We start from the raw sequence: 13,880 nt of genomic DNA, 5'->3' as shown, positions 1-13,880 counted from the left end.
AATAAATTAACAACTATTACACACGTTAAGAGTCACTTACAATGCAATTGGCACACACACACACACACACACACACACACACACAGTTGTAGGGTGACGGGGCGGGCTGTTTCCGCGGGCACAGCTGGTACATGAAGACACACACACTCAGTGCTCGTATTGTGCTCTTGGCTGGAGCAGATCCATTTTAACCCCTCGATCCCCTCTGATTTCGACACAGTGTGTGGAAAATAAAGCGTGGTAAACACCTATAGCCTCATTACCCCTTTCACGGGTAAAAACCGCTCACCTACAAAGGAATTCGTTTAGAATAAAAATAAATGCTGTGCTTTGCACACTTGTGTCTTAGAAATCCTTTCGAGGTGGTCATTTTCCCGCTATGCGATCATGAAGAGAAATCGTGCATGTTTTATCATCAGTTAATAAACGGAGGTGCGGTCTTATGTATTATACCTTCTGTCCGCAAAAAAAGGAAACGAAATATACAAATGAAAGCGTTTTCGATCGTATTTTCACATTTTCTGTTCTCAATTTTATCACATCAAGAGTAACGCAATCATGATTTTTCACGAAATTGTCAGTCCAGAAAAGTGTCTCTGTTGAGTGTTTTATACCAGGGAGTCAGTTCCTATAACGCAGCGTAAGTATCCGCTACAGCAGCTCATAGAAGACGCACTTACTGCGTTTTGTACTCTTGAGAATGTTGAAGAGTGCCACCATTGCTGCTTCTTGTGAGTGAATTCGTGGTACACCATGGTACATCATGAGATGAGTGTGCCCTGCTCGGTACCTCGGGCTGAAAGACTCTGAGGAGAAAGTGCATCCAGCTTAGCATGTTTAATACATACGTGGGAGCGGACGTCGACCTGACACGTGGTCACCTTTCTACCCTCCACCCGCCCCCACAATGCGGGACTGAATCCGCGGCCAGTACCGGTCACTCGCCCCGGGAGCGCGCCCACGGGAGCGCGCCCCGCAGCCCGCCTGAAACAGCCCGTAGCTGCCGACAGGGGACCCTGGGTGTGGGGCTGGCTACCAGGTCCACCCCACCGGCGTGTCTGCATGTGAAATCGCCATTTCACCCCCTTCTCACTCCCTAATTGTTCGAGAAATTATTTGTGAAATTGCCTTCCACCAGGAGTATTTAACACGGCAGTTCCACACCATTTGTCCGCGCGGCGGGCCCACGGAGCAGCCACACAAGATCCCCAGCCCCCCGAAAAAAACAACCTTCATTCCTGCTTCACTAAATATCGATAGCTATTATCAGATTAATCACAAGTTGCTCTAAGCCAGCGCTTAAAAAATCAAGAGCACTTGGAAACATTTAATCTAATTTAGAACAAATTGAAGGGTATTAATTCTATAATCGCCCCCATTGTTAAGTCAATCTCTGCCCAAAAAGAGGTTTGCACTTTGTGTAGTTAAATGCTATTTGGGATTTTTATGGATGTGCAATTTTACGCAATTAGGGTGAAATCGTAACATTTAAAATATACCTTTCTACATTTTACATTTCAGTTAAGAAGGCTTTACTGCTGGACATGGCAGAGATGGTGGTGGGCGCAGTTACAATAGAAACACATAAATCGTTTCATTTCAGAGCAGCATCAATAGTTCCAAGGCAATTATGCGTTTGAACACGTGCCATAAGTCAATACCAACAGGGAATGCCAGAGAAAATGTATGAATTGACTAATAGGGCCTATTCACTTTGCTCCCTCTCCACAGCGAGGATCTCGGGTTTGATTTGTGAACTGAGGGTCCGGGCAGTGCACTAGTGACACGAGGGCTCGCGCTCCACCAGGTCCGGCTCCTATCCTCCCATGTCGGAGGAGCTCCTCAGGCGCCTGGGACGGTGGATGCGGCTCCGTACTCTGTGCTCACGTCACTGGGTTATATGGTGACACTACTTCATGGCTCCCCTCCTGGATCTGAGAAGAACAGCTCCTGGCACTCTGGTTCTCCACCTTGGAGTAACTTGGAAGAGGCCAGGGATCATGTGGCTTCACATTTCCATCTATGCTGAGCAAGAACTGAAGCTCTGGTTACTTTAAAGAGGCACAAAGAACATTTTTAGAAGCTTGTCCTATGCATTTCTTCCCTTACTCTTTCATTTTCAGGAGGAGCCTTTACTGTATGTGTACAATTTGTCCTAGAAGATTAATGCGATGGAAGTCTATTGACATTTTAATTTTTTTAATATAGATATCAGAGTAGGATTTAAACAAGAGCGGCCTTGCCTGTACTGTATAAGGAATCGTCTACATGATACTGACTGTATGAAGTGTAAAGACAAATGACGTCAACAATGTTACCTGCAAAGTCTGGAAGGCAGTTCAGTCGGCCTGAAACAAAAACAAGAAAGAGCTCAGAAAGTTTTAGAAACTGAGCTCCGAAAGAGCTGATGAGGGAACAGTGCTCTCTTTGGATCCCTGGCGTTTTCAAAAGTTCCTCCACTATCATCTGTTACTTTTATTCCCACTCCTGCTTTGCTCTAACCCCGAAAACGCTCAGTTTTACACATAGCGAAATTCGGAGAGTAGCCGAAGGTGGAGAACATTTTCCATATATCTGTTGGACACTTCAAGATGAAATTGTGTGATAAAATAAGAAGGAAGTATGTCAAAGTGGAAATAATAGAAAACAAGCGGTAAATTGTGTTTTTTTTTTAATCCGACCTTTAAAGGCAACTTCATTACACTCAGTTTTTGGATTTTGTAAATTGTATTTTTTTTCAATTAATGAGGAGTTTGACGCCTGACAGAAATTGAGACAATATTTTGAACATCAACGTGTATTTAAATTTTTGTCGGCACATAACAGCCAAAGTATCTGGATACCGAGCGATGGTGGAGGGTAAAAGTTAAATGAAAAGTTTGTTGTTTTGTGAAAACCGAAGGAAGGACTCAACTGGTTCCCATTCACTGGAGCACGGCTGACAAATTAATATTTAGTTATTTAAACAGCGATCGCAAGAATCTTAATAAAATGAAAATGTAAAATAAAACAACACACTTTTTTTCTATCATGGGTTTTCATTTGTCAGTTAAGTCTAGTGATAAAATCAGCATTTATAGGTTTCTACAATTATTTCTATAATTAATGGTAGCGCCTATATATGGACACTCATCTCTCACTTTGTGGACACGACTGAGATCAACGGAATGACAAGCTGCCACACAGATGTTAATAACCTACATCGAAAGATCCAGATGTTTATTGATTAAAAAATTGTTTTGTAAATTAATATTTTCGTCTGTCTGCTCTCCCACAATAACCGACCGGGGAAGAGAACAAAACGTCTTGTTAAGTAAAAAGTTTCATATTAGATGCGTTCCGAATTTTCCCTTTTTAAACTTACACGAAACTTTGAAAGAGAGAAGATTTTTTTTTGTAAAATTATCCGAGGCTTAATTTAAACTTCATGGTAAAATCGTTTGTAATCTTCGACTTTTAAAAATACATTTTATATAAATGTGGTATTTATCGTATTTGTAAATGAACCTACTTGTACATTTTGAATCCGTTTCCTCGATTACTTTGTTTATTTCGATTAATTTGTGAGTTCAATGTAGCCACACCTGACTGGAAAGTAACGCTGTCACAGTGCAGCCAGGAGCCACATTAAAATTTAAACACTTTTTTTTTGTCCGTCTTTTTTGTTATCGGCGTAGTGTATCGAAAACGAGGCTGGCGTCGCAGTGCGTGCTCGTGGCCCACGCCGTGCGCTCTGATTGGTTCGCTGCCTGGCGGCTGTTCCCCTTCTCCCCCCTCGTGGATAAAAGAAAGTCGGCGGAGCCTATCGGCGCGCGCGGCTCCCTCCTCCCAGCATCTCGAAGGAAAGTTAGCCAGTTAAACTACTCCCAACCTTTTGGGATCACACTTTGCCATCAAAAAACTAGCAGAGCTGTAAGTACAGCACGGCAAAGAACGATATAACCTTTGGCCACATCAGCTTAGAAGTGCTAGACACAGAGAGCCCCCCCTCCCTCCCTCGTTACTCAAACACTGCACCTTGCGCTCCGCGTGCCATTTTTCCACCCATGCCACCTGCTGTGCGACGTGCCAGTTGTTTTTATTTTTCTCTTTTTTTGGTGCTTTAGTGTTTGCCAGTAGCGCTGGTTGGATCTACCTTTTCTGCTGTGCTTCAGAGATTCACACAGAGTGATAGGCAATATTTCGTCGTTTCAGGCCATACCACTCCGACGCGTGGACTTGTTTGCGCGACTCAGAAGTTTGCTGCCTCGGCTCGTGTTCGCTTCGTGTCCGTGTAGCTAGAATGGCTACGTTACCAGGAACTGTACCTCGAATGATGCGGCCGACGCCAGGCCAGAATTACCCCCGCACCGGATTTCCACTGGAAGGTAAGTTTCTTCCGAGCGCATGTAGAGCCCGTGCTGTGCGAAGAGAGAGAGAGAAAACAAACAAACAAACAAACAAACAAGCACAGAGCCTTTGGAACGCAGCGATGTTTCCGTTATTGCAATTGAATTCTTACAATGTTTCTGCTTGTGTGATGCTCGAAACGAGGATTTAACTTTGCGCCAAACTTTTGTTTTAGCCACTTTGTTGCACTGTTTAAAGTAGATTGAACGAATAAAAAGTAAAATTATTTGAAAACAACATCTAGAACGTTTTCCTTACTCTGCTGCTGTGAAAATGTCAGTGAACATGCTTTGATTTATGTGGTGGGGGGAATCGCGGTTGTGGAAAATGAAAATGTATTATGATCGCGGTGTGATCCAGAAATTCTCAGTGTGAAGAATTCCTCGTTCTCCCCGAGTTCGTGAAGTAGCTCTGAATATTATAGTGTTTAAATATTGATCGTACTATAGTATTCGGTGTTTTCGGTGATTTGGGTGCGTTACGGAGGACGAAGGATAGAGGAGGAAATGTGCGCGCACATGCGAGGCTTTTTTCCCCCCCCATAAATCACTCTTATATTCAGTGGGGCTCTTTCTAAGTCAATGTTCGTGCTCAAGTGGTCGGAACGAAAGTGGGCAAAAACACGCCGCGCGCCAGTCACCCACGCTGGGGATTTGTTCGAGTGTCGCGGCACCGCATAGGAACATAAAATAGAGCACAAAGAGGCGGCTGCAGGGATAACATCAATATTTGTACAACATGACTAGGAATAATCGAGATGGATCGAGACTTGCTCTTCAGGACCTCTTGAATGCACAATTGGCCACTTAGGTATCATGTCCTTGGAATTATTATTTTTTTTTCCTTGTGAAATCTTTGTAAGAGAGCTCTTCGTGTTTAAATAACAATTCGCGCACTTTAGACTAGAATGCTGATTGAGACAGTTGCGTTTTGTCAGTGTACTCAGTTTATAATCAAATTTTCCTCGAATTTTATTCCATGACCATATAAGTGGAAACAAAACTACCAAGTCTGTTGCTCTGATATCAATGAACTAAAAAGCTTCCTGAATGAAATGAATTCTGACTTATTTATTACAGAACATTCCACTGCTTTTAAGCATAATGAGAGGTTCTGATTTTATACTTCAAAGGACCTGGCAGTTCCGTTTTCTGATTTGCACAAACATGGTTTTTATGAGTACGAATTGATCAAAGTAAAGAATTTATTATTGTTATTATTATTATTGTTGTTGTTGTTGTTGTGGTTGTGGTTGTTGTTACAAATAAATACTTGTGCATGCAACTGAAAAAGGCACTCAGCCTGATATAGTATTAGGCCAAAAGTTCTTGTACTAAAATACTAAAAATACAAAAACTAGCTGTGAATATATTTTTTCATTTATAAAGTATTTTAAAATAGTTTCATTAACTGGAATGTAAACTCAGTTGTAAGCATGTTATGTAATAATTGCTAATAAACTTAAACTAAATAAAGCAGGCCTTTTCGTTTAGGATGTATTTTAGCATGTCAAAGAACATCAGAATTTGATTCAGGGAGCATGTAATAACATTTGATTAATAACTGTTTAATAACTGCAGTGCTTAAGCAGAAAGACAAATAGAATTCAATATTTTTTTATTTTTAGTTTTCTTTTCGCTTTTATTTTAAAGTCTACACTTTATTCTCTATGGCAGTAACAGATTAAATAATAATAATAATAATAATAATTCAAAAAGAATAAAAAAACATGTTGTTTTTTTTTCGTTTGTTTTATTGTTCGCGTGTCACTTTTTTGGGATGTAACTTTATGTTCTTGTGGTTCAAGTATCTACCCCGCTGGGCCAAGGACGTGTGAATCAGCTTGGCGGAGTGTTTATCAATGGAAGGCCGCTACCGAACCACATTCGACACAAAATCGTGGAGATGGCTCACCACGGCATTAGACCCTGCGTCATCTCGCGACAGCTTCGAGTTTCCCACGGCTGTGTGTCCAAAATCCTTTGCCGGTATCAAGAGACCGGTTCGATCCGGCCCGGCGCCATAGGTGGAAGCAAACCAAGGGTGAGTGCAAGAAAACTTAAGCATCCGGAGATCAATATGCAAAGGTAACATAACATCACACTTAGGCGCAGCACAGCGATGCACTTTTAATTTCTTTGAAGCGGGAATGAGAAGGCAACAAATTGTGCTTCTTCTTCTTCTTCTTCTTCTTCTTCTTATTATTATTATTATTATTATTACCAATAATGATAATAATAATAATAAAAAACTTATTTATTACTTATTTATTTATACTCATTTTTTTATTATTCAATTAGATGTCACATAGGAACCTGTATTTTTATATGTACTTGTTTGGTTAATTTTTATGTGGAATATGATTCTATAATAGATATTTTTAAAATTATTTAAAAATGACTGTTCTTTATACCGGTAATAATTAACAAAGCAAAGATGTCCTGAAATCCTAAACATTCCCTCAAATTGCGTAAAGGATGACGACTTCGACAGTGTATTTAATACAAGAGTTTCCTGCTGTGCTAAGTGAAATCAAGAGACTTTTTCTTTTTTCGTTTTTTTTTTTTTTTTTTTTTTTTTAAGATAAACGTAAAACGAAATGGAAATAATACTGAACTGGAGGTCAAGCCATGAGCAGAAATAGTCCTCAAAGCTCTAAGAATGGTGCTGCCAACAAGCGCTCTTGGTGTGTTTCTCGTAAAATGTGACAATGTAGAGTCGAGGTGGAGGGTCGCTTTGGAGAAAAGCGTCCGCTGGGTGAATACATGTAAATATAAATAATTAGGACTTGCTGCTTCGGACGCGACTGTGCGAGTTAAAAGTTTTCTCCGTCCCTCTTCTTGTGGCCCTGGTTTTGTTCCGTGCGAATTGAAACCAAAAGCAGGTGGCAACGCCGGACGTGGAGAAGCGCATCGAGGAGTACAAGCGGGAGAACCCGGGAATGTTCAGCTGGGAGATCCGGGACAAGCTGCTGAAGGATGGTCTGTGTGACAGAGGCACGGTGCCTTCAGGTGAGGCCTCTCCTGGTAAGCAACCTTTCTCTTTTTTCATCTCCCCAGGACCGTTTCCTTAGCCGCGTCCACGTTGCGTTTTCGCTCACACTGCGCTTTCAAAGAAGAAATTTGTACTCGTGAATAACCTCCGTACGCGCTTTTGTTCACTTGGACTTGTTTAACAATCCCTTTACAAACAGAGCGCGGAATTACAATAAATACTCTTAGCAGACATTGTAGAGACGAGAGAGAAGGCGCTTCTCGGTTTCTTCCTCAACTTTATTGCGGCTGCTTTCAATGCGCAGTGATTTATTTCTGTAAGCAGGCAGTACAAATGGCTGTGTGTTACTGTCGTTGCTGTAATTAATAAAGGAATGGTTTTCGGTGTCCGTCAGTGAGCTCTATCAGCCGGGTTCTGAGGGCTCGCTTCGGAAAGAAGGACGACGAAGACGACTGTGATAAGAAAGAAGAAGATGGGGAAAAGAAAACGAAGCACAGCATCGACGGCATCCTTGGCGATAAAGGTAATTTCCCTGCTTTTTTTCTTCATGATGATGATGATGATGATGATATTCATCCTCACCGTATTTCTAGTATTATTGTCGTTGTTCAGCTCTCATACGTTGTGTTGCGGTACCCTGTCTGTAATTATTACTTCGCACTATGATATTATGAAATGCATTATGATTAATTCACGATTTTTTCCTCAAACCGACAATATTTCATTGGCGTTGTATCAGTTGACCTTTTAATGAAAGTTGAATGTATGACAGGGCTCCCGCATCGCTCCGTTTCATCAGCACGCTTCACGAGTGGGAAACGTACGCGGCGCTCAGGGTTCGACAAAGCGCGCGATTCCGCGTGCCGTTTAGCCTCCAGTCCGCAGTTACTCAATTATTTATATGAGCCCTGACGGGGCGGCGGCGGAGGGGGGGGGGGGGTGGGGGTACGATTTGGGACCAGTCAATTAATTTGTACAACAGACTCCTCTCGCGCTTTTTAAGCATCCGACGGAAACCAAGTCTGACAGTTGACTGATTTCACAATTAATGTCAGAAACCAGGCGGCATGAACGGCATGAACTGCAAGAAGAGGCAGCAGAACGCAGGTTTTCGACGATGGTGAAATATAATTTAAAAGGGTCACAATTACAACCTGTTCGATCGAGTTTGCTAATTGTTACCGCACCTGAGATCTACGCATTTCCAAGTGTTGACTTATAGCGGTGAACGGGTTGATCTTGACTGGACTCACTGAGGGAGATGGAGAGAAGAGTGGGAGGAGATTTCAAACGCTGTTGATTTTAGTGTCACAGCCAAGCCATGGTCGGAAGGAGCCCTTTCCCCACTCCTTCAGCAAAGCGTTTTCTGAAGGAGACAAAGGTTACCAAATAAGATGATCAAACATTTGTGTATAGGTTTTAAATAAACGGCCACAAGAAGCTTTTCTCTAAAAAAAGAGCGAGCCTCCCCCCCCGCCCCCCCCTTCCCAAACTTGAATATGAACTTCAGTCCCAAAAAAAAAAAGCTATTCCATTGAAGCTTTTTCACAGCAAAGATTCCAGGGTACAAAAGCGCATCGCAGAAAGCGGGCAGCCAAAAGGGGCAATGGGCCTGTCCTTTCTCATTCAAAATCCCGCAAAGGGGGGAAAAAAAAACTCTGGACAAAGGTCCAAGAGGGGAAATAAAGGGAGATGAATTATTCAATACACCCCGCTGTTAGATAGTTTTGTAATATTATGGAATGGTCTGTTGGAATAGAAGGGGCAAAACGTTCCATTCTGTTTTTGGAAGTGCCATGTACTCATTCTGAAATCGCTGCATTGTGCGAATTAACAGGGCATTTATTTACGGCTCTGTGCTCCTAACCACCAATATATCTTCTATCACACAAACCCGTTTCATTTTTGTTAATCTGAACTTTTGGGAATTTAATATTTAAAGAAAAAAAATCCTACATTCATGTATCAGTATATCGATTTTTACTACTGTCGTTTGACTAGTGATACTGTTAATTTATTTATTTTTTTTACCTTTATTTATTCCGTGTGGTATTTTGTATAGATGTGCCCCGCAAAGTGTATTCTGCAGTGTGTTTTCTCCGATCATTTTAGTATCTTCATACAAAATGAGGGTCGTCCGTAGGAGATGCGTGTCTTTAATTTGACAATTATATGCTACATGTTACATTAAAAAAAAATCTGTTTAAAAATGATTTAATATTGAAAGTGTGTAACGTGTATGAACCGCGTGGGAACTATGTTGTAAGCAGTTTTCTTTCCGGATTCGCACTTGCGACTGTATTTAGATGATCTCGAGCGTCTTTGTGTGCGATTGCTCGGTTTTATGTTTTACACACATTGAACTCTTTGAGTGGAACCCACGTGCAAACTTCCGCTGGATTTCTTTTTTTTTTTTTTTTTGTTTTTCTTGTAAACTTTACCTACATGTGTATCTTTTACAGGGGCATGTAGAAACCGGGATAGTTATAGGGGCTCTTTTCTAATTCTTAAAAAGATTGGTCTTTGTGCCCGTTTTCATTCTGCCATCCGACTGACATTTAATGATGTTAAGACTTATTAGAGTGAGTAATGGAAGCGCTGTGCGCTCAATGGGCGGCTGTGTTGCGCACGGCTGTAATAGCTCGCAGGCACGGTGCGAAACGCGTTTATCCTCAATCAGCCCTCACTCGCAGAGTTGCGAGCACAAACGTTATGTTGAAGGGTTTTAAGGCAGATTAAATTGAGCCTTTTATTTCTTTTCACTTTCATCTCTAAACGGCTCACTCTAGCTAGCCCTGGGCACAAATTCATGAGATTTTAGGTTTCTTTTATAGTTAAGATTTCACTTTATTTATTTATTTATTTTTTTATTTATCCGTTTTTATTTATTTTTGGGGGGCTGTGTTAGAGGCTGACACCTTAACTGGAATCTTAAAGGATGTATAAAATGTTATTTAAAGACGGCGCGTGAGTTGCCAGTTAGACTACAGATCAAATACGGAGGTGGAATCAGTGACGGAGACAGTATTATTATTATTTTTATTATTATAATCATTATTTTTTGGAGGGGCGTGGAGGTATATTTGAATCAACCAAAAATAACCAGTTCGGTCTATCGGAGCTTTATTTAGAGCCTTTCTCTCGAAATAAATGACAGATATAAAAGGGAATTTGAACAAGTGCTAATTTCGACACTCAGCCTCTGCCATCGTTTAGTTTTGGTGTAATGATTGCAAACAATCTCCTTCTCGTTCTCTAATGCTCTCATTCCTATAGTTTCGTCTTCTTTATTGTCAAAAGGGAACTGATATATTTTTAGGAATGCGACACTTGGCCGCCTTGTTATAAAAAGCAGAAAGTGGTTGTTTTCTGAAACATGCCAGGTTTAATTATGAGCTTGGAGAAAAAACGGGGGGGGGGGGTGCTTGACCGCGGGGGGGGGGGGGGGACGACAACTGATTTGGCTTCACACCTGGAGGTGGTATTGTTTGCGACACGGAACGGGTTGAAAAGGGTGGGATGTGTGCGTGTGCGTGTGCGTGTGTGCGTGTGTGCGCGTGCTGGGGGGGGGGGGTGGTATCTGTCCATTTATCGGGAGGCATCTGCAGTGATTAAACCAACACACCATCTTTTGTAAATACATGTTGGGGGGGAGGGAGGCGATGGACACTTGAGCAAATCGGCGGATTACCTGAGGTTCTCAATCTAATCAAACAGAGGCCAGGCGGGATTTGGGCTGTTGTGAGGTGGATCAGACGAAATAATAGGGGGCAGTTTGAAAGATAGCGGGGTGTCAGGCAATCCGGGGCTTCGGGCTCGCTTTCGCTCTGCATATTCAATTAGAAGGAAAGGTGCCGGTGGATACTTGTCGAGAAATAAGAGAAGAAACGAGGTCAGACAAACGACCCTTCAGAATGCGCTGAGATTACACTTCTCAAATAAATCCGGGGCCCGTGTACTGTATGGAAATATTACTGTAAACAAACATCTGCGCTTAAGAACGAACGCAAAGCAGGAGAAAAGACACACACAAAAAAAAAAAAAAAGAGTTGTGCCGCCAGAATGCGATTTTTGCGATTTCAGAATTTCGAAGGCGTCAGTCCGACTTTTAAAAGCCACTAAAAATGAAATAGTTTCCAAAGACTATGGAGGAAGGAGGAAGAGGATGGAAATGCCGCGCAACGCATAAATAGAAGTGATTCGGAATTCGGACTGAACGGAGGGGCGTCTCGCGCGGCGGCCGCGCGCACCCGCGCAGCACTTTCTCGGCGAAAAATAGTTTGTTTAGAAATCTAATATGAGCTTTAGCGAAAGAAAAGGACAGGGGTGTAAGGCTGGAGACCACTTCAAACAGATCCATCTCGAAGGGAGAAAGGGAGATTTCGTGAAAGTATGGGGAACTTGTTTAGCTATTAATAACATTTTTTCCTGAGGCATGGAGAGCCACTCTATCTGCACTTTCTCGCAGCTATTTGGCTCGGTAGAAATTGAGGGAGACCCAAATGTTGGAGAGAGATAACACAGCCATCACAGACCGGGCCCTGTTCAGTGCATCGCTGCATTAAACTCGGATTAACCTCCTCTCTTTCCCTCGCCCGTACTCTCCCATTTTACTGGAATTTCTACTGGAAGACACCTCTCAAAAGCGCACGGGCTTCACTAACCGAGGAAACTTTCAGCCATTGTGTTATAGCAATAGCGATTATAATCTAAATAAATGGGAAATTTAAAAAAATAATAATAATTGTCACTGGTAGTGGACTGATAGTAGTATTAGTATTAGGGTTAGTAGCAGAAACGGCAGTATAGGTTGACTATATTGGAATTTGTGTTATTATTGCTTCATTGTATATTATTGATTTTGTTATGCTTATTTATTTGCGGGGCTTGTGTTGGTTTAAACCTTTTTGTGAAGCACTTAAACATTGCAACAGAAAAATCTATCCGTAACTTGCGTGCTGGTGCGCTGCAGCGTTTGCAGAAACATGGTTTTAATTATATTTTATATATATATATATATATATATATTTTAAATTATAATTGCTTTTTCGTTGTAAAATATATTTCTTAAAGTGTGTGCTGCTCCCTCATATGCTACAGCAGATGCACTGTTGTAAAAGGGTTGTGAAAGTGGGCAGTGAAAAGGAGCGAAATGACGAAGTCCATTATTCAAGTCCAATGACGTCATTCGCGGAACAAATCAAATTAACAGGACGAATAACAAATGACAGTAATTTGAAGGTGGAAGTCAACGTTAAAGAAATTCTGTCGTGCTCAATATAAGCTAAAATATTATTATTATTATTATTATTATTATTATTATTATTATTATTATTAACTACTTAACGTGGGTTTACCAGGGCAACGGATCGTGGTCGTCAGCTCATAATCATTTATACTTTCGAAGTTGTTGAAGAACCGACATCCTCTTATGCAGTTCGTGGTAAAACATTTTGCAGGGTACCTTCACATCAAGAAAAACGATGCATCTGCATGGGATAATTTGTACCTGGATCATATTTTGAAAGCTTTCATCCAGATGTTGAAATCGTACACACGTTTCTCCTTGTCGCATTTCAAGTAGTGTTTTAAATTTTCTTAACAGAAGATGGCATTATGTGCATTGTATAGAGTGAGCTAAGCTATAATCACGGCTCTTGATTAAGGAGCAGCCCTGTGACATTTTAAATGATGGATTTTTAAGTCATAACGAGTGAATGTGTCTTCTTCTTGGAGGCAGGAGAAGACTGGCTTTAAACTTGGAACACTAAGCGCCGCCGCTGTGGGAGAATTTGGTCTGATCTGACTAAATTTTGAGTCCATGGATTACATTTCCAGCTGGACATCCAGGATCGTGACAAATAATCATATGTCAACTAATGCCAATTTATGAAGACATTAGTCATCTTCAGCGAGCAGAAGTCCACATTAAGCTCCCGTCGTCGCAAAGAATATTAATGCGCAATTACTGCCGACGGCTCGGCTGACCTGTGAACTTGAGGCGGGACCCAGAAGTTGTCAGGAAGGGGATTTTAGCGCACATTTCGAGACTCTGCGCAGAACTGCGCCGAGGAGGAAGGGGAGAGACGGAAAGTAGGTGAGGAAAATAGAGGCAGCTAGAGGAAATTGAGAGGCTTATAGTCTTTGATCCTTGGCTACATTTGCTTATCGGAAACATTTGTGGTGACACCAACACAATGGGAGTTCATCATATTACAGAGTGCCAGCGCTGCTTGCAGGGCTGCCTGTGTATTAATTAAAGCGATTCTTGCCATGTGGGACACGGCCTATCTGCGCACACATATTACTTACCAGAATGGGTCTGGGATCTCCAGTGGCTTTCGTCGAAAAGGGACAATCTTCCTTTTCGGGCTACTTAGGGGAAATTCTACAGTGTACAGAAGAAGACATGGGGATTTCGTCTTCATATATAAAGGCGACTTCATAATCCCTTTCTGCTCAATAACTTTAAAGGATTTCATTTCTGTCCTCATTTG

The 13,880-nt window shown here is 41.6% G+C and overlaps 1 protein-coding gene across 3 annotated transcripts in view; it reads left to right on the top strand.

Moving 5' to 3' along the window:
• Positions 1 to 3,822: 3,822 nt before the first annotated feature.
• pax7a (paired box 7a) overlaps positions 3,823 to 13,880 on the top strand; it is a 58,832-nt gene continuing 48,774 nt past the window's right edge. Inside the window, exons 1-5 of one of the 3 annotated variants that reach the window (XM_018726023.2) lie at positions 3,823 to 3,912; positions 4,195 to 4,367; positions 6,197 to 6,432; positions 7,271 to 7,415; positions 7,778 to 7,906. In XM_018726023.2, the coding sequence (XP_018581539.1) occupies positions 4,283 to 4,367; positions 6,197 to 6,432; positions 7,271 to 7,415; positions 7,778 to 7,906 (595 nt within the window). In that variant the 5' untranslated portion in view covers positions 3,823 to 3,912; positions 4,195 to 4,282. Of the gene's footprint in view, positions 3,913 to 4,126; positions 4,368 to 6,196; positions 6,433 to 7,270; positions 7,416 to 7,777; positions 7,907 to 13,880 lie in introns of those variants that run through there. The other 2 variants (XM_018726024.2, XM_018726021.2) reach the window with 2 other exon arrangements.

This window comes from Scleropages formosus, chromosome 22, assembly GCF_900964775.1.
Source record: "Scleropages formosus chromosome 22, fSclFor1.1, whole genome shotgun sequence".
In the NCBI taxonomy this organism is placed as follows: Eukaryota; Metazoa; Chordata; class Actinopteri; order Osteoglossiformes; family Osteoglossidae; genus Scleropages; species Scleropages formosus.
Note: the sequence above shows the minus strand (reverse complement) of the source record. Positions and strands in the feature narration are given on the sequence as shown.